This window comes from Ranitomeya variabilis, chromosome 1, assembly GCF_051348905.1.
Source record: "Ranitomeya variabilis isolate aRanVar5 chromosome 1, aRanVar5.hap1, whole genome shotgun sequence".
Taxonomy (NCBI): Eukaryota; Metazoa; Chordata; class Amphibia; order Anura; family Dendrobatidae; genus Ranitomeya; species Ranitomeya variabilis.
Genome location: NC_135232.1, coordinates 644172195 through 644193706, shown reverse-complemented (window position 1 = coordinate 644193706; position 21512 = coordinate 644172195). Strand labels below are relative to the sequence as shown.

Here is a 21512-nt window from a genome sequence, read left to right as displayed (position 1 = left end):
CTGACTTGGCAGGTGCAGGTAGGTACGATCAGGAACAAATGGGTACTGGTAGGTACTGACAGGAACTAGCGGGTACTGGCAGGCACTAACAGACAGGCGTCCTGAGAACTAGCAAGTGTGCAGACTAACTGACTTAACACGTGGAGGTGCCTTAGCGCCTCCTTGCCTTGACACTTTTTGATAGTGTCTGTCTTTTTAAGAGACGCAGGGCACACGTACCCTAAGCGCAGTGCCTGGGGATTTGCCAGGCAGGCACAGACCCCGGCAAACAGGAGGAGGAGGGCGCATGAGACCAGGGTCGGGGCAGTGTTTGAGTCGGCATCCCTGCCGGGTGAGGGGAGCGTGCAGGAACGCCAACACTACAGTAGATAACAAATGATCCACCATTCACAATAGGCGATGGTCACAGATCACCTTCTCTCCTCCCTTCCTATTGACCTTTGTTCAGATAATGCTTTTATACAAACATAAAGTCTCATCACTGTATTGTTGAAAAATTAAAAAAATGTTTAAAAATTATATTTGACATGAAAAGCTTCATTTTAAACAATAGGTTATTCTCTGTTGATACATTCCCCTTAATAAGAAATGTATGGCATGTATACTAATATACTACAGTACATATCAATTAGATCCCTATGGTAAAGTCATGGGGATATATTGTATATATTTCTAGACCACAAAGCCTGTACAGCAGCACACGGAGGTTGCTCTGCTGCCTACTATGTAGCCATATAGGATCTGTCTGTGCCATATTTATGGAGTTATCCTTCATAGAAAAGTACTTCTAGAGATGAAAAGCAAATGCTCTATGAATTGAGACAAACAGTGGACATGAAATACGTCCATGTGCACGCCGCGCCCATATACTTGAAAAGATGACTTTCCTATCTTTAGAGATGTAGAACGAAATAGGTATTTCCGAAACCCTGTTTTTTCACGGAAATTCATTATATTGTGTCACTACATTTGGAAGTAATTTATAAAACAAAAACAAAGCTTTTTATTTTTCCATGAGAAAATCTTTTTCGTGCTTTGACTATGGTAATGAGTTAAAGGGCCTGGACCGCTAAATGAATGAATCAGAATGGATCATTGTGCTTTTTATTACATGGATGTATTTTAGGGGCACTAATGCGAACAGAATGTACGGTACATTGTGTTTTATTTTTCTTATTTGTGAATGTGGCCTTATAAAGGAACTTGCTGCTAAACTAGGAACACTATTTTAAGGATTTTTATAATAGTCATAATTCTGCATAATGTCAGTGCTGATATATAAGGACATCTTCGAGTTCAGGGCGCGTTTGTGTTACCTTTTGGGATGAGGATACATTGAAACATTTTTTGCAATTTTAGCATCAAGTGACTGTAATCCATCAGGAGTCACTTTGTTGCAGGATGCACCCTGTGCTCCTCGGAGCAGCCTCTCTAGCTTTAAGAGTAAAGTTCTATATTTTAAACAGTAATTTTTCGCTTATAAATCAATAGTATTCATGAAAATAACCAACTTTGTAATATATCTTGTCAGAAAAATGTGCTTTTTTATCTCCTTAAGTTATTTTTTTAACTTTCAATTCCTGGGTAAAATCTATATTCAGTGAATAAATTTCTGAGATAGGAAATAATTGGTGCTTTAAGATTCTGTGGAAAAGGAGGAGTTTGATTCAGACACAGACATTCCGCTAAAAGTTCTACTGAAACCACAGTTACAGTTCTCCATAGGACATTATGAGCACCAACTGTCATATCCTACCTTTGGAACTGCAAATTCTATATTCACTGATGACAATTTTTTCCTGTATTCATAGTCCAAGTACTGCCAGGAATGTTTGGATGTAGCACGGGTCTCTTGACTCAAACTCAACACCATCACACATGCCTATATGAGTCAGAAGACATTGCAGCCTGTACCATGATTATCAGACATGATCTTATACAGTCCTGACATTTTTCTGTATTTAAAACAGACTCCCATCCCATTTACTATTCCTGAAGATAGTACAAACCTGAAAAAAAGTAAATACCGGTAATAACTTCAAGTTACTTTTTTTTTCTTTTAGTAGAAAGTAATTTGTCAAGTTGCTGCACATTCATTCTGATGTGTGATGTAATTCTAACAGGGAGGAGGTTTTGTGGTTATTGCATCTCCACCGCTGTTGGGAACTGGATTATATCACTGTCGTGTTGTAATTACAATATGATTTACATTGCTGCAGTTATATGTTTACTTAATGTAACAGGCAAGTTAACACATTGTGCAATCCAGAGACCTTAAAGGGATTGTTCAGGTTCAGGGCTCAAGTGTGCAGTCACTTTTTATGTTTGCAGACTTTTTTATCTTCACAGCACGCACAATACACACTGTCTGGATTTTCCGATGCCGGGAGCCACCTTCCGACTAGACATGTCCGTCCTTGCTCAATTCACTTGTATTGAACAAAGCAGCTCACGTCTAGTCAGCATGTGACTGCATGTATGCAAATCACTTACTTACGCCCACCCATCCTCAGCAGCGGAAAATTCTGATTGCGCACTGTAAGGATTCACAAGTCTGTAGTCACTTAGAGTAACTGCAGTCTTCATCCCCAAGCCTGAACAACCCCTTTAACAAAGCAGAATACAAACATTTCAATGTTTTATGTACTAAATGTTACTTTTTGTATGAAATTATTAATTTAATAAGATACATTTACTGTTGAGTGACTAAGGAGTCATTCTCAAGCAAAACGTTGTTCCATTAAACCTCCCAAAACAGCCCTAATGTAGGGATAGTAGGCTTCATTGTAAGTCTGTTGTGTGTCTGTCTACTTGAAATTTCTGGAGGTGTTTATTCCAGAGACGGTCACTAGAAATGTGGCTTCCAAACTCTCTGCGCTGTATCAAATGCAGTAAGCCGCAGTATTATGGGATGTCGCTAGGGGTCTGCAATGATCTTGGTCAATAGATGAGTCTCCAGGAGTCTTACTGACCCTGACACAAGTGAATGAGACTTTGTTGCAGTAACATTTAGTAAGCGTCCTGTGTACTAGATATGTAGATGGAAACTCTGTCCTTTAATGCTAACGATTTCTGAAAGTTCTTGGAATCTGAGTCACACTGATTAGTTAATCTTATTAAGTAGGAGAATACTTAGTAGGAAAGAAGAATATTATCATATTGTATCAGAAATTCTTCATAACCTCTCACTTGCAAATGAGTTCTCTCCTAGAAGGAAAGAATGCTCTCTCACTAGTGCCACCTATTGGAAGCGGCTACCATGTAACTAAACAGCTGTTAGTAGACAGTTGTTGGACTAGGTCAATATCGCTAAAGGTACCTTCACACTAAACGACTTTGCAACGATAACGATAGCGATCCGTGACGTTGCAGCGTCCTGGATAGCGATATCGTTGTGTTTGACACGCAGCAGCGATCTGGATCCCACTGTGATATCGCTGGTCGTTGCTGAAAGTTCAGAACTTTATTTGGTCGTCAGATCGGCATTTATCGTCGTGTTTGACAGCAAAAGCAACGATACCAGCGATGTTTTACAATGGTAACCAGGGTAAATATCGGGTTACTAAGCGCAGGGCCGCTCTTAGTAACCCGATATTTACCCTGGTTACCAGTGTAAATGTAAAAAAACAAACAGTACATACTCACCTTCTGATGTCTGTCAGGTCCCTGGCCGTCTGCTTCCCGCACTGACTGTGAGCGCCGGCCGGCCGTAAAGCACAGCATATCGGTGACGTCACTGCTGTGCTCTGCTTTTACTTTACGGCCGGCCGGAGCTCACAGTCAGTGCGGGAAGCAGACGGCCAGGGACCTGACGGACATCAGAAGGTGAGTATGTAGTGGTTTTTTTTTTACATTTACAATGGTAACCAGGGTAAACATCGGGTTACTAAGCGTGGCCCTGCGCTTAGTAACCCGATGTTTACCCTGGTTACCCGGGGACTTCGGCATCGTTGGTCGCTGGAGAGCTGTCTGTGTAACAGCTCCCCAGCGACCACACAGCGACGCTGCAGCGATCGGCATAGTTGTCGATATCGCTGCAGCGTCGCTTAATGTGAAGGTACCTTAAGGCTTTAAGGCTTGTTAAAAAGTTGAACACTGACTTATATAGGTAGCATCAGAGATAATTTGTATGTTTCTTTTTCCTTTTCTGTTTAATAAATATACCCACTGGGTTGTGATGTTTGCAGGAAATGTGTGTCAGAGGGTGTACTAAGTTTCTTCCAGAATTAAATTTGACTTTTATACTATTGTTCCTTTTTTTCTCCTTTATTTTTGTTACTTACCCATGGAATGGTTTATAGAAGGTTGGAACATGTTCTGCTAAGTAATAATAGCACTTACCAATGGGAATAAGTTAATTATTAGTATTGTTACATGTCTGTGGATAATTAAATATGTCTACTATATATCATACAAGTAAGGGAATGCTATATACCATACCAGTAAGGGACTGCTTTATACCATACTAGTAAGGGGCTACAATATACCATATTAGTAAGGGGCTGCTATATGGCATACTAGTAAGGGGCTGCAATATGCCATACCAGTAAGGGGCTGCTTTATACCATACTAGTAAGGGGCTGATATATACCATATTAGTAGGGAATGCTATATACCATACTAGTATGGGACGGTTATATACCATACTCGTAAGGGTCTGCAATATGCCATACCAGTAAGGGACTGCTATATACCATACCAGTAAGGGACTGTTTTATACCATACTAGTAAGGGGCTGCTATATACCATACTAGTAGGGAATGCTATATACAATACTAGTATGGGACGGTTATATACCATACTAGTAAGCGACTGCTATATACCATACTAGTAAGGGACTGCTATATACCATACTAGTAAAGGACTGGTATATACCATACTAGTATGGGGCGGTTATATACTATACTAGTAAGGGACTGCTTTATACCATATTAGTAAGGGAATGCTATATACCATACTAGTATGGGACGGTTATATACCATTACTAGTAAGCGACTGCTATATACCATACTAGTAAGCGAGTGCTATATACCATACTATTAAGCGACTGCTATATATCATACTAGTAAGCGACTGCTATATATCATACTAGTAAAGGACTTGTATATACCATACTAGTATGGGATGGTTATATACTATACTAGTAAGGGACTGCTATATACCATACTAGTAAGGGGCTGCTATATGCCATACCAGTAAAGGACTGCTTTATACCATACAAGTAAGGGGCTGCTATATACCATATTAGTAAGAGACTGCAATATACCATACTAGTAAGACACTGCAATATTCCTTACTAGTAAGGGACTGCTATATGCCATACCAGTAAGGGACTGCTATATACCATACCAGTAAGGGACTGCTTTATACCATACTAAGAAATAACAGAGAATCCGAATACATGGCAAACAAATCCGGAAAAGAAAGTACTAGTGACTATGTGGGAAGGTAGCCCGGATTGTAAAATTCATCGCTCCAAACATAAATATCAAAAAAGGGAGAACCAGGAGCCAGAAGTATAAATATATAAAAAGAATCTTTATTAATGCACAATATAAAAATCAGGACATAGGTGCTAATGCCAAGCATACCACAGCATTACATAAAAGGGGAAAGAAAACGGCCCCGAAACCAATACACCCCAAAGCTATGCACAGTAAGGACATAAACAGTAGTAAGCAATTAGCCCTATATAGTGACCCCTATAACGAAAAGGGGAGATGATCTCCCCTTGAGGAAGCGGCGCGTGTACGCCGCGAAACGCGCGTCGGGGCTATCCACCGGCGGGATCCCTTCTCCTCTTCCCCCCTCTGCATGGGTAAGCATGGTGTTCACATTTTGTGCGTCTGTGTCAGGACCATTTAATACGATATATTAGTGCACTTGCCTTAAACTCTGTTTGCCGGTCACTGACACAGTCATCTCATTTCTGTGTCCCTTACTTCCCATGCGTTTACTACTCTTAGCTATGTAGTGCCCATTGCCCATACCGCTGCATTGTACCCCTTTTCATTATAGGGGTCACTATATAGGGCTAATTGCTTACTACTGTTTATGTCCTTACTGTGCATAGCTTTGGGGTGTATTGGTTTCGGGGCCGTTTTCTTTCCCCTTTTATGTAATGCTGTGGTATGCTTGACATTAGCACCTATGTCCTGATTTTTATATTGTGCATTAATAAAGATTCTTTTTATATATTTATACTTCTGGCTCCTGGTTCTCCCTTTTTTGATATTTATACCATACTAGTAAGGGACTGCTATATACCATACTAGTAAGGGACGGTTATATACCATACTAGTAAGGGACTGCTATATATCATATTAGTAAAGGCCTGCAATATACCATACTAGTAAGGGACTGCTATATACTATACTATAAGCATATACTCCACTTCAAAGGCCCATATCCAGAGTAAAGAAGCAAACCATTTATTAAAAAAAACAACTGTTTATTGAAAAAATATCTCAAAATATTGCGTTTAAAATTGTAACTGAGTGCCCTGTCAGGGGAACACATTAGCATCCATAGTACTACACTGCTAAGGGGCTATATACCATACTGGTAAGGGACTGCTATATACCATACTAGTAAGGGATGGCTATATACCATACTAGTAAGGGACGGCTATATACCATACTAGTAAGGGACGGCTATATGCCATACTAAGTAAACCAACGAAACGGGCAAGCAATACATAAGCTCCGCCATACAAAATTCACAGAGAACCCAACAAAAGAAATGGACACTTGAGCTAAAAAATACTTGTAAATTTATTAGAAATATTCTAAAAGTTAATAAAAAAACAATCATAGATAACCAATGAATGGAGACATACAAATAAGAGACACAATAGGTAAGATAAACAGACAACACACTAATGCCACGTCCAGGTGAGAGATGTCGCAGGATTAATCAAAATAGCCACTTAATAGTGTAAATACACTGCATGCATGAATTAATAATCTCAAAATTATTTTATATAATAAATATAAAAGATAGCAGAATTTAGTATATAGGCTAACAGTTCATGGTAACAAATCAAACCCTAATAGCCGGACTAGTATTCCAGTAAAAATAAAGTGTACAGTGTCAGCAATGTAGTAAATATAACTCCACAATAAGACCCCATGAGTTATACCAAAAAATGATAGTTAATTAGTAAGGAGCTTATTCAGACCAGAATAGTTGTTATAGAGAGTAATTAATAATATTTACTGATACTAAATAGCCAGTACGCTGAATGTAAGGTGCAAAGTGCCAGTAGTCCAATGTGCATGACCCCAAAAAATAAAGCCAAAATAGCCAAATAAATAATTTGATGGAACATATAAATGACCAATTCAGATAAAGCAAATCTGAGTAAATGAATCATATAGTAAAGTGCAAGAGCTGCAATAAACTAATAAATATATGCAAGAAGGAAAAACATGGGGCCAACGATAGTAAGGGGAAATGACAGGTACACATGAACCAACCTGCTCCTGGATGCGGGATGGAGAGCCCCGACGCGCGTTTCGCACACTTGCTTCCTCACGTGTCATGTGACACCCGCGGAGGGTCTCCAGCCGTCCACCACCGCACCAGGGCACAGAGAATGTACAGGCTTTACAGCCATGGTGATTCCTACATCGCTAAATTTCCTTATACAGATTGGGCTTGAAAAAGGCATTTTGTTGCCGAAACGTCGCAGCTGAAGTATATCTGTACATACCAACGTTTTGCTTTTCCCTTTGTATTTGGTGGATGTTTTTGCCTCTTTTTTTCATTTTGAATATTGAACAATAAATCGTTCTCACTGAGTGCCGAAGGTCATTACTTAAGGTATTCCTATCTTCAGCCAGTTGTCTTACCATGTCACCAGTTTGTCTGCTTATTAATAGAGATGAGTGAACATGCTGGGATAAGGTATTATCTGAGCATGCTCTGGTGTTGAACATATTATTCGAGCATGCCGAAAACACTTGAGTCCCAGCGGCTGCATGTCTCGCGGCTTTTCGACAGTCACAACACATGCAGGCATTGTCTAACAAACAGGAATTCCCTGCATGTGTTGTGGCTGTCCAACAGCCATGAGACTTGCAGCTGTGGAGCTTGAACATATTATTTGAGTACGCAGAAGACACTCGGTTAGTGCATGAGCATGCTCAGATAACACCTTATAAATAAAGGTCACTTTTATAATGCACCAACCAAACTGAAAAAATGGTTTCCTTCCTGCTTGCAGAATCAGATTGCATACTCGTTTATTTGAAGGGGTTTGCAAGTTATGAGAAAATCCTTGTGCCCCCAGCTGTAGATTGTTTACAAAAAAAAAAGTCTTTTTCTGACCATCCGCAGATCCAGTACTGACTCTCTGCTGCTGCTCCCGATGTCTGTTATAGTCTGGACAGCGCTGCAGTCAATCGGTGAGCTCAACAACTTTGCCTGTGTAGATGGCATAAGATGCTCAGAGACGCTGAGCTCGCCGACTGGCTGCAGCGCTGTCAATGTGACATCAATGCTGAGGATTATAAGATAACTGGAGCAGAGGCAGAGACTCCGCACAATACTCGGGGAGGGTATCACTGAGTTTATTGCTCTTTGTGGCCTGGTCGATGTAAATATTTTACTTTAACCTATTCCCAGATTATTATCTGTACTTTGTAGGGTAAACCTATTCCATGGGGGACAAAAAAGACATGACCATTCAAAGAAATTATTTTTCATGTGGCATCTTCAGTAACAACATAACAATATCATAGTGCACCCAAGAAATACCACCAAACAATGTTGAAATAACTGTGCTAGACAATGCTTCCGTGCACACTAAACCCAGAAATAAATTCTGAAATATATGGGCTCAGTCAGAGAACCGTATAAGTTGGACCAAGATCGGGCCGCAGTGCACGGACTGGCTGGCAGCTCTCCTGACAGATTTCTATTCAGCTGTCACGTTCGGGTCTGGAGAGCCGCCAGCCAAGCCAAGCATTGTGATCCAATCTCAGTCCGATTTATACAGCAGTCTGATCATGTCGTATAAAAGAAATCTAGATGTCCCCACTGTTTATTAGTCTGTAGCCTTTTCTGTAAGCTCCCGAAACAGTCAGTCTTGTAGAAATCCTGCACAAAACAAGGTGATTAATCTGATCATTTCCATCTTTAGTTGGTGGTTGAAGCCATGTATTCTTTGACATGTGCATGTGGCTTTTTAATCTTTTGTCCTACTGCCCCTTGCAGGACCCCGAAACACAGTGTTTGCAAATTGAGATCTGGTTTGGCTCTAATCCTAAGTCATGTGACAAGGCTCGTTAAAGGGTCGACATTGACAGTTAGGATTGCTACTTCCAATAGGTGGCACTAGAGTTCTAGTCCTCTTCCTCTCTGAAGAGACAATTTCCATGTTCTTAGTTTGTATTGCAACATGGGATTATAAAAGGAGGCGATTGAGGAATAATTAGATTTTTTTTATGTCTCTTTTTATGTTTTAAATTTTGGTTTTCTATACAGTGTCTGCACCCAAACAGTACCATTTTTAGTTTAGCACAGCTTACTAATGTATAAAACCTGTAAGTATGCTCAGGGCGCCTGTGGCTGCAGAGATTAGTAGACCCCTGCTGTGAATTATAGGGGGACTGTGGAAGCCCAGGGGGATTCTGTAAATGTAGCGCATAGAAGATAAAGCTAATTTCCTACAGCAATGAGTTCTGATGTACTGACTCTCGTTTTGTGTGTATTGCACTGTATGAACCGGATGTTTGAACATCATCTTTCTTTTCCATTCCTAGACTCAAGTCATCAGTTTTACAAAACATCTGGACGTGTATTTGTTGGAGACTCTTTCCTGTGTGACCAAATAGTGCGGACGCAAGCCAAAAAAGCAATGCTTCTGAACCTGGCAGGCCTGTAGGACTGGGACTTTGCTCAAAGCTTGGTATGAAACGATCTGCCATTCTGCATGTTGGCGCAAATACAGAGCCAAAGGCAAACATTTGGGAAGAACAGGTAAGGAACCTGCGCCAACTGTATAATACATACATCAAAGCTAAAAACCCACCAGCAGGTATTATTGTTCTCAGTGAAGATGCCTGAGTCTTATGTATGCATGCTGAAAGACGTGCCGGGGACGTCTGGTGCACACGCTACATCTGTCTCCGATTTGTATGCCTCGTCATTCTTGGTCTTTTGTTTTGTCTGAAGTTAGAAATTATTACAGGGTTTGTCCAACAGTAATTGTTACCATCATAGTCTATTTCTATGTAATAATACAACCAGGAAAGTATTATCTTAATGTCATGGATAGAGTTTTACAGAACTTTTGAAGTTAGTAACAGTAAAGTATGATCAACGCAAGTGCGGCAGCGCAACTGTGCTCAGCAGAAGCCATCATGCAGTTATTGTGGCCCATTCAGTAAGCTATTCAGACATGTGGGCTTGTTCATACAGCCCAATCCACAGGCAGCATGAATCGGAGCCTGGCCGCACAATTGCATCTACAGTGCTTGCAAAAGTATTCACCCCTCTTGGCTTTTTACCTATCTTGTTATATTGCAACCTGTGTTTAAATATTTTTGTAATCTGATTTGTGTGTGACCCATCAGCACTAAACAGTTTAAGTTGGTGAAGTGAGAAAAATATAATTAAATATATAAAAATTATATTAAATATACATTTATATAACATTTCTGGAAGCAAATAACAAAAAATTGGCATGTGCCTATGTATTCACCACTTTGGCTATGAAGCCCCTAAAACCTTCTGGTGCAAGCAATTACCTTCATAACTCACATGCTTAGTGACAGGACATCCACCAGTGTGCAATCTAAATGCACATGTCTGTCAGTATATACACCTTACCTTTTCTGAAAGGCCACAGTGGCTGCAACACTGTTAACAAGAGGCACCACTAACCAAACACCATGAAGAACAAGATCTCCAAACACGAGGGACAACGTTATTGAGAAATACAAGTCAGTGTTGGGTTATAAAATAAATAATATCCCAATCTCTTATGATCCCCCGAAACACCATCAAATTCATTATCACATGGAGAGAACCTGGTACCACAACAAAAAGAGAGGGTCGCCCACCAAAACTCTCAGACCCAGGCAATCAGAGACGCAGCACAGAGACCAAAGATAACCCTGAAGGAGCTGCAGAGTTCATGAGAGAACACTGGAGTATCTGTCCGTACGACCACAATAAGCCATACACTCCATAGAGGTGGCCTTTATGGAATAGTGTGAAGAAAAAAAGACTTAAGGCTTGTTTTGAGTTTCTCAAAAGACATGTGGGAGACTCCCCAAATGTATGGAGGAAGGTGCTGTGGTCAGATGAGACCAAGATTGAACTTTTTGGCCACCAAGGTAAACCACTATGTCTGGCACCAAACCAACACAGCTCATCATCCCAAGAACACCATCCCCACAGTGAAACATGGTGGTGGCAGCATGATGCTGTGGGGATGTTTTTCGGCAGCAGGGACAGGGAAAATGAACCGAATCAACGGGAAGATGGATAGTACGAAAAACAGAAATATTCTTGAGCAAAACCTGCTTGAGACTGGGACGAAGGTTCACCTTCCAACAAGACAATGACCCGAAGCATACTGCTAAAGCAACACTCAAGTGGTTTAAAGGTAAACCTGTAAATGTTTTTGAGTGGCCTAGTCAATGCGCAGACCTTAATCCAACTGAGAATCTGTGGTCAGACTTGAAGATTGCTGTTCACCAGAGGAAACCATCAAACCTGAAGGCGCTGGAGCAGTTTTGCCTTGAGGAAAGGGCAATAATCACAGCGGCAAGATGTGGAAAGCTCATAGAGACCTATCCAAGGCAAATTGCAGCTGTAATTGCAGCAAAAGGAGGTTCTACAAATTACTGGCTTTAGGGGGGTGAATAGTTACTGTATACACACTGAAGTTTTTAGGTGTTTTGTCCTATTTGTTGTTTGCTTCACAATAAAAATAAAACCAAATGTTCACAGTTGTAGACATGTTTTTTACATGAACTGATGCAACGCTCCCAAAAAAAGTGAAATTCCAGGTTATGAGGTAGCAAAACATGAAAAATTTGCAAGACTCTGTAGATATCAGACAAAAACATTGTTAGGAGATCTGGCTGGAGACCATAGGGAGAGACGAGACTAGTCCAGTGCCGCCCCTGCCGTGATCTCCTACCGATGCTAGAGATGATTGATGGGTCTCTCCCATTGCAAGACCTGTTAGGGTATGTGTCCACGTTCAGGAAACGCTGCGTTTTTGACGCTGCGTTTTTCCGCAGCGTCAAAAACGCAGCGTCCAGATGTTACAGCATAGTGGAGGGGATGTCATGAAATCCCGACTCCACTATACGTTAAAAAACGCATGCGTGGTGCGTTTTTTTCAAAACGCAGCATGTTGCTACAATGAGCAAAACACGCAGGCACATCGCAGGTGACCTGCCAGTGACCTCAGGTGCAGTTTTGGTCAGGATTTTACTTGCATAAAATCCTGACCAAAGCCTGAAGCAAGCCTGAACGTGGACACATACCCTTAGTGTATGTTCACACGTAGGTTGGATCTCTGCGGGTTTTTCCGCACCTGTTTTCGTAAATCCGCAGGTAAACCGCACTGCGGATTACCTGCGGAACTACCGCAGATTTACCCCGGTTTTTGTGCGGATTCTATCTGCGGTTTTACACCTGCAGATTCCTATTAAGGAGCAGGTGTAACCGCTGCGGAATCCGCACAAAGAATTGACATGCTCCGGAATAATCAATGCAGCGCTTCTGCACATTGTTTTCCGCAGCATGTGTACTGCTGAGAATCCGCAGCGTCAAAACCGATGCGGATCCGCAGCAAAACCAGCAGTGTGTGCACATAGCCTCAGTGATGCTGTGAGAAGTTTCTACTGGTTGTGTGTGGATAGATCTTTTTCTTTTTAGCTCAGCACTTTCATAAAATTGTGCAGATTTTTTAATTTTTTTTATCTACATCTAATTTATTTGATAGGTAAAATGAAGACCCCATTATTGCTTCTTACCTTTACGTTGGTACTGGACTCTGTTTTTTTAGTAAGTATGACGTATATTTACTTTATGGCCCAATACTGAAACTTCTGTTACTCTGAACGCCAAAAAATGCTCAAATTTGTTTTCTTTATATTCAGTTTTTTACTCAGTCTGTTATGCCTATAAAGCTGTTGAGCAGGAGACCAGCGATCAGTCTGGGCATTGTGGTCCATACATGGACTACGGCCATCTGAACCTGGCCTTGGGGTATTTCACACCCGCATTATCACATTTTAGTTTGTCTGTTCGTTTTTTTAGAAGTATAAAAACAAAATTAATGTCTAAGGGCTCATACTTGCGAGCAACTCGGATAAGTCTCGCATGTTAAAATCCGGCACTCAGATCGGAGCGTGCGGCCGCATAGGAATACATGCAGCCGCACGCTCTGCTCCTCTGTGCTAGGTGCAGTGCCGGGTATCGCCGTGCGAGACTCATCCGAGTTGCTCGCAAGTGAGTATGAGCCCTAAAACTGATAGAAATGGAAGCAGAAGGACCCCATTGATTATTATGGGGGGCGTCTGGGGTCCGCTATATTTCTGTGTTTAGAATAGAATTAAAAGAGCATAGTGCAGAAACTTTATTTTCCATCCTAAAACTGACACATAATGGATCCCAGATGCACCTCATAATAATCATGGTTTCCATTTGTATTAATTATGCAACTAATTAATTTAAGACATTCTGTTTGTTTCTAAAAACAGAACAAACATAATGTACATCTGCAAGTGTGACCGTAGTCTATGATTGTCATCTGTTTCATTCATGGTTTTTGCCAACACGATGCACTTTTTTGTTTCAAAGCTTATGGCTGGGGGCCTGGGCCCCTGATCTTTTCTGACCCTAGTAACACCCATATATTACAGTGAGAATGGGTACATGGCTTACGGTACCTCCTGAGACACACGGAAGAAGTCTCTTTATATTTATTTAATTGTAGTATGAGACCAGATGGGTTCAAAGAAAGGGAGAATTTTTTCCTGCATTTTCTGTGGTTTGTTTCCCTTTCAAGAGAATTTGCCAGCAGGATTTCACACCCCAAACTATATGCACATGTAGCTCTTTCAAAGACAAGTCCATGATGAGGATGGAGAAACCAGGTGAAAGGCTCTCCCACGGTATCAAATAAGAATAAAACCAGGAATATACTAAAAAAATTAAATTTGTTTTAAAAACACAATGCGTTTTGTTTGTATCCAGCCTTCCTCAGGTATCAAGTGTTAGACACCTGAGGAAGGCTGGATGCAGGTGAAACGTTCTGTTTTTTACTTACATTTTATTTTTGGGTTTATTTTTGGTATTATTTTTATCTAATACCATCGGAGCTCCTTTCACCTGGTTTCTCCACCCTGATGATGCACTGCCAGAGCTCCCTTGGAGGAGTTTCCAACAGCACACTAGGTCAGCTGCACCTATTGGATCTAGTACATATGCAATTTGGGGTTGTGCCCTACTATGCACAACTCCATCAGGTGAGCAACGTCCCTATTTTGGGGTTTTAATCCTTTTAAGTGTACTATGCTCAGAAAGCACCATCTTTCTCTTCCTTTCCCCTAAAGGAATTTCACTATTGGCAAAGACAAGTCCAGCAATTACTTTTCATGACCGGTCTGTTCCTCCATTACTAAAAAATCAGCATTTGAATTGATATGAAAATGAGGCTGAAGAGCTATGGTAGATCTGAAGCCTCTGTCACTCCAGCTCTATTCCTCGCTCAGTGCGCCTCCTCCTGTGTTGCCTGCTCCTTTGCCTGAAGTCACACAACAAAGAGTCTGTCAGTTAAAGGGGATATCCAGGACTTTAAAAAAATAAAAAAAGGCATGTAGTTGTTAACAGAGGCAACTACCTGTCTGTTGTACCCGGTGATGTTCATTGACCACTCCTGCTGGAGATTCAGCTACTCCTAGTCAACAGAGCAGCAGTTTCTCTTCCTGTTGACTGTCCCCAGTTAGGCATCGGAGAGCCGGCTGTCAATCAGCATGACACCAATAGTCCCGCCCTGTCAACAGGAAGAGAAATGGTCACTCTGTTGACAGGCAGTAGCTGGATTTCTGGCAGGAGCGGTCAGTAGGCGCCGGGTACAACAGACAGGTAGTTGCCTCTGTTTTTTAAAAGTCCCAGATATCCTCTCTAAGCAGGAGTAGGCGGCACTGGGGGGGAATAGAGCTGGAGTGACAGAGGCTTCAAATCTAATGTAGTTCTTCAGCCACATTTGCATATAAATTCAAACTCTGATTTCTAAGCAATGGAGTAACGGACTGGCCATGTAAAAATCTCCATGCACATATATATACAGCTCTGGCAAAAATTACGAGACCACTGCAAAATGTTCAGTTTGTCTGATGTTTCTCTTTATAGGTATATTTTTGAGTAAAATGTAAATTGTTCTTTTAGTCTATAAACTTCTGACAACGTGTCTCCGAATTTCCGTGCAATAAATTTTGTATTTTTTTTCTGACAAACAAAAATGGTCAAATTTAAAAAAAACAAAAAACAAAAAAAACAAACAGTGCTTTCAGACCTCAAATAGGGCAAAGAAAACATGCTCATAATCGTTTAGAAACAACAATACTAATGTTTTAACTCAGGTGGAGTTCAGAAATCAATATTTTGTGGAATAACCATGATTTTTAATCACAACTTTCATGCGCCTTGGCATGCTTTCCACCAGTCTTTCACACTGCTTCTGGTGCAAAAATGTAAGCAGTTCTTTGTTTGATGGCTTGTGACTATCTATCATCCTCTTGATTACATTCCAGAGGTTTTCAATGGGGTTCAGGTCTGGAGATTGGGCTGCCCATGACAGGGTTTTGATGTGGTGGTCTCTTAATTTTTGCCAGAGCTGTAGACTGGAGGGAAGGGGTGGTGAAATCCTGCTATTTCCTTATAGGTGGTCAGTAATTTTACAGATATGATAAAATTGCCTTTTTTTTGCCAGCGTTTCCAATGTGTTTTTCTTTTCTCTTTCTACTTAATTCCCACGGTGTAATCCCATGTTATTTCAGTAGCTCAGGTAATTGCTTAGCAATTACTTTTTATGCCAAAAAGTGAGCTCATCTTGCCTGTGGACAATATATGTATACGTTCCCACGAGTGTTCATCTGTAGATGCGTATCTGCGGGGGCATGTCTAGCAGAAGCTCATTAGTTACTGTCGTTGCTTGGCGTATACGAGGACTTGTCTGATTAGTCAAATGCAGATATGTTTGATAATTGTGCTCTAATTCTTGGAAGCCAAGATTTCAGATGGTCTCGTATTTGTTGCCTCCAGCTCATGCCGGAGGTGAACACAGATAAAGGGACTGTATAGTATAAATTAGCATCCATTATCCTAATGTAGCAGCATTCCATGCAGAGCCACATTATTGGCTCTGGAGCTCTCCTACAAGCTCCTTGAATGCTCGTCCATGTTGCGTTGAGATTGATGGTGGGTTGATTGAACTGGGGCCCATGGAGTTTTAATATTATGTATTAAGTGGCCAGCTTATAGAGCTTGTCCATCTTTGGGGACATTTAATTTTTTTCTGGAATGCATGTATTTTTGGAGTTAAATTGAGTTTCATTAAAAATTTGACAACACAAAAGTTATAAATGACAACATATTGCTGGCTGAGAATCCCTCAGTGAGCTCACTGTGACAGACAACTGTGAGAGTTTCTATCGCATTTTTTTTTTTTTAGCTACTGTGAGATGATTTATGAATGATGATTTCATTCATCAAAGTTTAATGTGCAAGGAGAGAAAAGCCTAAATGATGAAAATCTTTAACGCAACCAAATAGCAAAAATAATTTTTAGCCTAAGTACATGTATTTTTTATAAAAAAAAAAAATATATTCTCAGATGTGGATAATCCAGTGCTTTGCTGTCATAGTGATTCTATATGCCATAAGTAAGATAATTACCTGATATTGGTATTAGAATACTCTGTATTATACCTTGAGCCTGACTGCCATGTTTCACAGGCTAGAAAGCATAAAAGACAGAGCGATTTTTGGGACAATTGGAGTGACTGGGGAGACTGTAGTCGTTCCTGTGGCGGGGGAGTAAGTTTCCGAGAGCGTCAATGTTACTCTCGCAGGTAAGTTACCATATTCAACTACTTTACTTTTTTCCCCCCACTAGTTTCAATACTACATAGTGGAATATTGTGGAATACACAGGTGTGAGGCCGATGCTTAACGAGAATCAGGGCCGGTGTCAGCACCCGGGCAAGTGCTGGGGCCCTGGCGAGACGGGGGGCCCATTTATGGTAGTACACTACATCCCTGCTGTGTGTGACTACAGTAACTCAGTCATTCAAATCCCTCATCCCCGGCGCCTCGGCAGCAGGCAGCACAGAGCTCTGAGGGTTTCGCTGGCGCCTGGCACTGCGCAGCTGCAATACTCACCTCCGCCGGCCCGTCACCATGGATACAATACAAAGAGAGTCACTTCCGGGCAACGCCGGGTCATCTGTCCTGTCACTTCCGGTCGGCTCGTCATCCTAAGAGCCGGCAAGAAGAGCTCAGAGAAGATCATCCGTTCGTTGTTCCATTCCACGTCCACCGTCCACGACAGGTCCAGCAGCGGCAGCGCCAAGCAGGAGAAGACGAGCAGCAGCTGCAGTCAGGTGCACGGTCGGTGCACCCTCTCCCTGTGTCCACAACGAGGGCGACGGCCCCGAGTGAAGCAGTGAGTGAGTGACTCGTCTTCGGTGACGGTCCCAACTCTGCGCATTGCGGGGGTGGGGGGAATGGGATGCAGCCTGCTGAGCCTGGGCTTGCTGCGTGCATCCTGTAACGCCAAGCTGTATTGCTTCATTCAGAGTTTGTGAACCAGGCCTTTCCTGGTTTCTGATCCTGGAGTCTGAGTTAGCTCTCAATGGGAAGATCATGTTTAGGTCATCATGTAGACTGAGGCTATTTCCCCTCCCTATTTTATCCCCTCCCCCCCCCCCCCCGTAGATAGTCAGGAGAGAACACTGACCCTTTTACTTTCCAAATCTCAAATGTTGCATCATACAGACTAAAGGCATAGACTACTGACTGTATATACTAAATGGCTGGCTGTGTTATATACTACGTGGGCGGTGTGTGTTACTACGTCACGGGGCTGTGCTATACTACGTGCGCTGTGCTGTATACTACATGGGCTGTGTTATATACTGCATGGGCTGTTATATACTACGTGGGCTGTGCTATATACTACATGGCTGTTCTATATACTATGTGGGCTGTGTTATATAATATGTGGCTGTGCTATATACTATATGGGCTGTGCTATATACTACGTGGCTGTGTTTTATGCTTACGTGGGCTGTTATATACTACATGGCTGTGGTATATGCTACGTGGCTGTGCTATATACTACGTGGGCTGTGCTATATACTACATGGTTGTGTTATATGCTACGTGGGCTGTTATATACTACATGGCTGTGTTATATGTTACATGGCTGTGCTATATACTACGTGGGCTGTGTTATATACTACATGGCTGTGTTATATGCGATCATGAATCGTGGTATGTGTTAAAGGGGGGCCCACTGAGACTCTTTCGCCCGGGGCCCTCAAAAACCTGGAGCCAGCCCTGACGAGAATGGTCGGCAATTCTACAACTTCCATCGATTGAGCCGCTGAGTTTACATTTTGAAGCCTCGCAAAAATCTTCTTGTGGTCATTTCCCTTGTGCTTTAAAAAATGATAAAATATTCATAAATTGTGCAGAGATAATAAAAAAAGGATTTTGATCTGAAAAAGTTTTATTTTCAATAAAGAGACACTCCTGTTCATGGCCTGTCAATCTGACATCTTTTTTCTTAACCTGGACAATCTCTTTAAAGTTATTTGTAAATTGCACAACTGAGTGTTACACCAGCTCATAATAAGGATATCTTGTGTCTTCTGGACTTAGTAGGCATTTTAGGTCAAAACTACAATTTTATTATTTGTTGAGATCAGTGTGATATTCTAAAAGTTGTTGGCACATATGCTTCCTAATAAATATATATATATATATATATGTATATATATATATATATATATATATATATATATATATATATATATATATATACACATACACACACACACACACACACACACACACACACACACACACACACAATGTGTGTGTGTGTATTTACAACAGGTGAAATAAGTATTGAACACGTCACCAATTTGAGAAGTAAATCTATTTCTAAAGGTGCTTTTGACATGAAATTCTCACCAGATTTCGGTAACAGCCCATCCAATCCACAGAGGCGAAGAAATCAAACCATAGATGTCCTTAAAATAAGTTATGTGTAATAATGAGAAATGATACAGGGAGAAAGTATTGAACACATTTACTTAAATTTATTTAAGAGCTTATGTTGGTGATGACCGCTTTAGGATGCCTCCTGTATGGAGAAACTAGTCACAGACATTGCTGAGGTGTGATTTTAGCCCATTCTTCCACATAATCACTCTTTACATCCTGAAGGTCCCCTGGTCTCCTTCTATGAACTCTGAGCTTTAGTTCCTTCCGTAAATTTTCTGTTGGATTCAGGTCTGGTGATTGGCTGGGACACTCTATAAGCTTTGTTTTTTTCTCTGAAACAAATTGAGATTTACCTTGGCTGTGTGTTTGGGATCATTGTCTTTCTGTAATGTCCACCCTTGTTTTATCATCATCATCCTGGTAGATGGCTGAAGATTTTTATTAAGAATGTCTCTGTACATTTTTCCATTCATCCATATATCCTTCCTTCAATTATACAAAGTTTACCAGTGCTATATGCTGAAAAACAGCCCAAAACCATGATGTTTCCATCTCCAAACTTCATTGCTGGTATGGTGTTTTTGGGGTGATATGCAGTGCCTTTTGGCCTCCAAACATGGTGTGTATTATGGCATCCAATTAGTTCAATTTTGGTCTCATCTAACCAGACTATATTCTCCCAGCATTTCACAGGCTTGTCTAAATGTTGTTGAGCAAAATGTAAACGCGCTTGAAAATGCTTTTTGTTCAGCAGTGAAGTCTAGCAGTGGAGGTTTAGTGCATTACTAATTGTTTTCTTTGAAACAATCGTACCTGCTGACTACAGGTCTTTCTGTAGCTCTCCACAAGTGGTCCCTTGGCTTTTGGACAATATCTTATAATTCTTTTCACTCTTCTGCCTGAAATCATGTGGGGAGCACCTGGTCGTGAATGGATTATGTTGAAATTATGTTTTTCCCACTTCCGGTTTATGGCCGCAACAGTTCTCAGTGGAGCATTCAGTAGTTTAGAAATTCTTCTGTAACCAATGCCATCAGTGTGTTTTGTAACAATAAGGTTGCATAGGTCTTGAGACAGCTCACTTGTTTTTCCCATTATAAGATGTTTCTTGTATGGCACCTTGGCAATGAGACACCTTTTTTATAGGCCATCAGCTGATATTATTTTTCCCTAAGTGGCAGAATTGCTTTCTAATAACTGGTAGATTTCAGCTGGTGTCATGAATTTCCATGGCTTTTTGCACCTCTCTTTCTTCGTGTTCAATACTTTTTCCCTGTGTCATGTCTCAATATTACACATAACTTAATTTATGGACAATTATGGTGATTTCTTTGCCTGTGTGGACTGGATGGGTTGTTACTGACATCTGGTGAGAATTTCATGTCAATAGCACCTTTAGGAATAGATTTTGTTAGGAAATTGGTGACGTGTTCAGTACTTATCTCATACGCTGTGTGTGTATATGTATAATATGTGAGTGTTGGCATGTTATCAGTGCTATATCTGTGTGTGAAGCCCCCTTCTCTATTCAAGCATTGGCCATGACAAAATGGTTCATGCTTAGGTATAAGGCATGACCTCATATCTGAGTACTCAGCCAGCCCCCTTCTCACACCTCTGACAATATGCTGACTCAGGGATCCAGCAGCTCCACTCCTGGTTCTGTGCTCAACAACCACATGAGTGGAACTTTGATAAAAGAAGTGCAAAAATCACTTAAATATCATTACGCCATTGTTATTTCTTTTTAACTGGACATCCCCTTTAGTTGGAAACCTAGATACAGCATTAATTATATCTCTGTTCTATGTCACATGTAAAATATCCGTGCGCTCCCCTGAGGCCTCATTCCTGAGGTAGGATTGTCACGGAATGCCAGCTGTGTCCTAAGGGTGCTTTCACAGTGTGCTTATCTTCACGTTCACGTTCATCATATGTGCATTTTAGGAAAAATAGAAAACTGTCCCCAAACGTGGACAGCTCATAACTACTGTTGAGCACCAAGTATTTTAAGGGATTAATTGAAACCTTAGAGGTTTACGGTGATAAAGTATCAATGCCAACAATTCCTGGTTGTTCGGGACATTCTGGACTTTTTACTAAGCCAGGAAATGGAAGAAATGAGTATCAGTAAGAAGGTACAGGACATGAATGGAGTAAAGTGTGACTGCTTGGTCAGACTACACAGTTTGTAGTCTGTCACCATGGAGACACATTGGTCACAATAGGAGCTGTAAGCACAACTA

General features: G+C 41.1%; 1 protein-coding gene across 1 annotated transcript in view; it reads left to right on the top strand.

Annotated features, from left to right (window-relative positions):
- Positions 1-21512, top strand: part of PAPLN (papilin, proteoglycan like sulfated glycoprotein) — a 96018-nt gene that overhangs the window by 19347 nt on the left and 55159 nt on the right. The window contains exons 2-4 of the mRNA XM_077261712.1: positions 9768-9984; positions 12971-13032; positions 16990-17105. Coding sequence (XP_077117827.1) covers positions 12976-13032; positions 16990-17105 — 173 coding nt within the window. The 5' untranslated portion in view covers positions 9768-9984; positions 12971-12975. The remainder of the gene's footprint in view (positions 1-9767; positions 9985-12970; positions 13033-16989; positions 17106-21512) is intronic.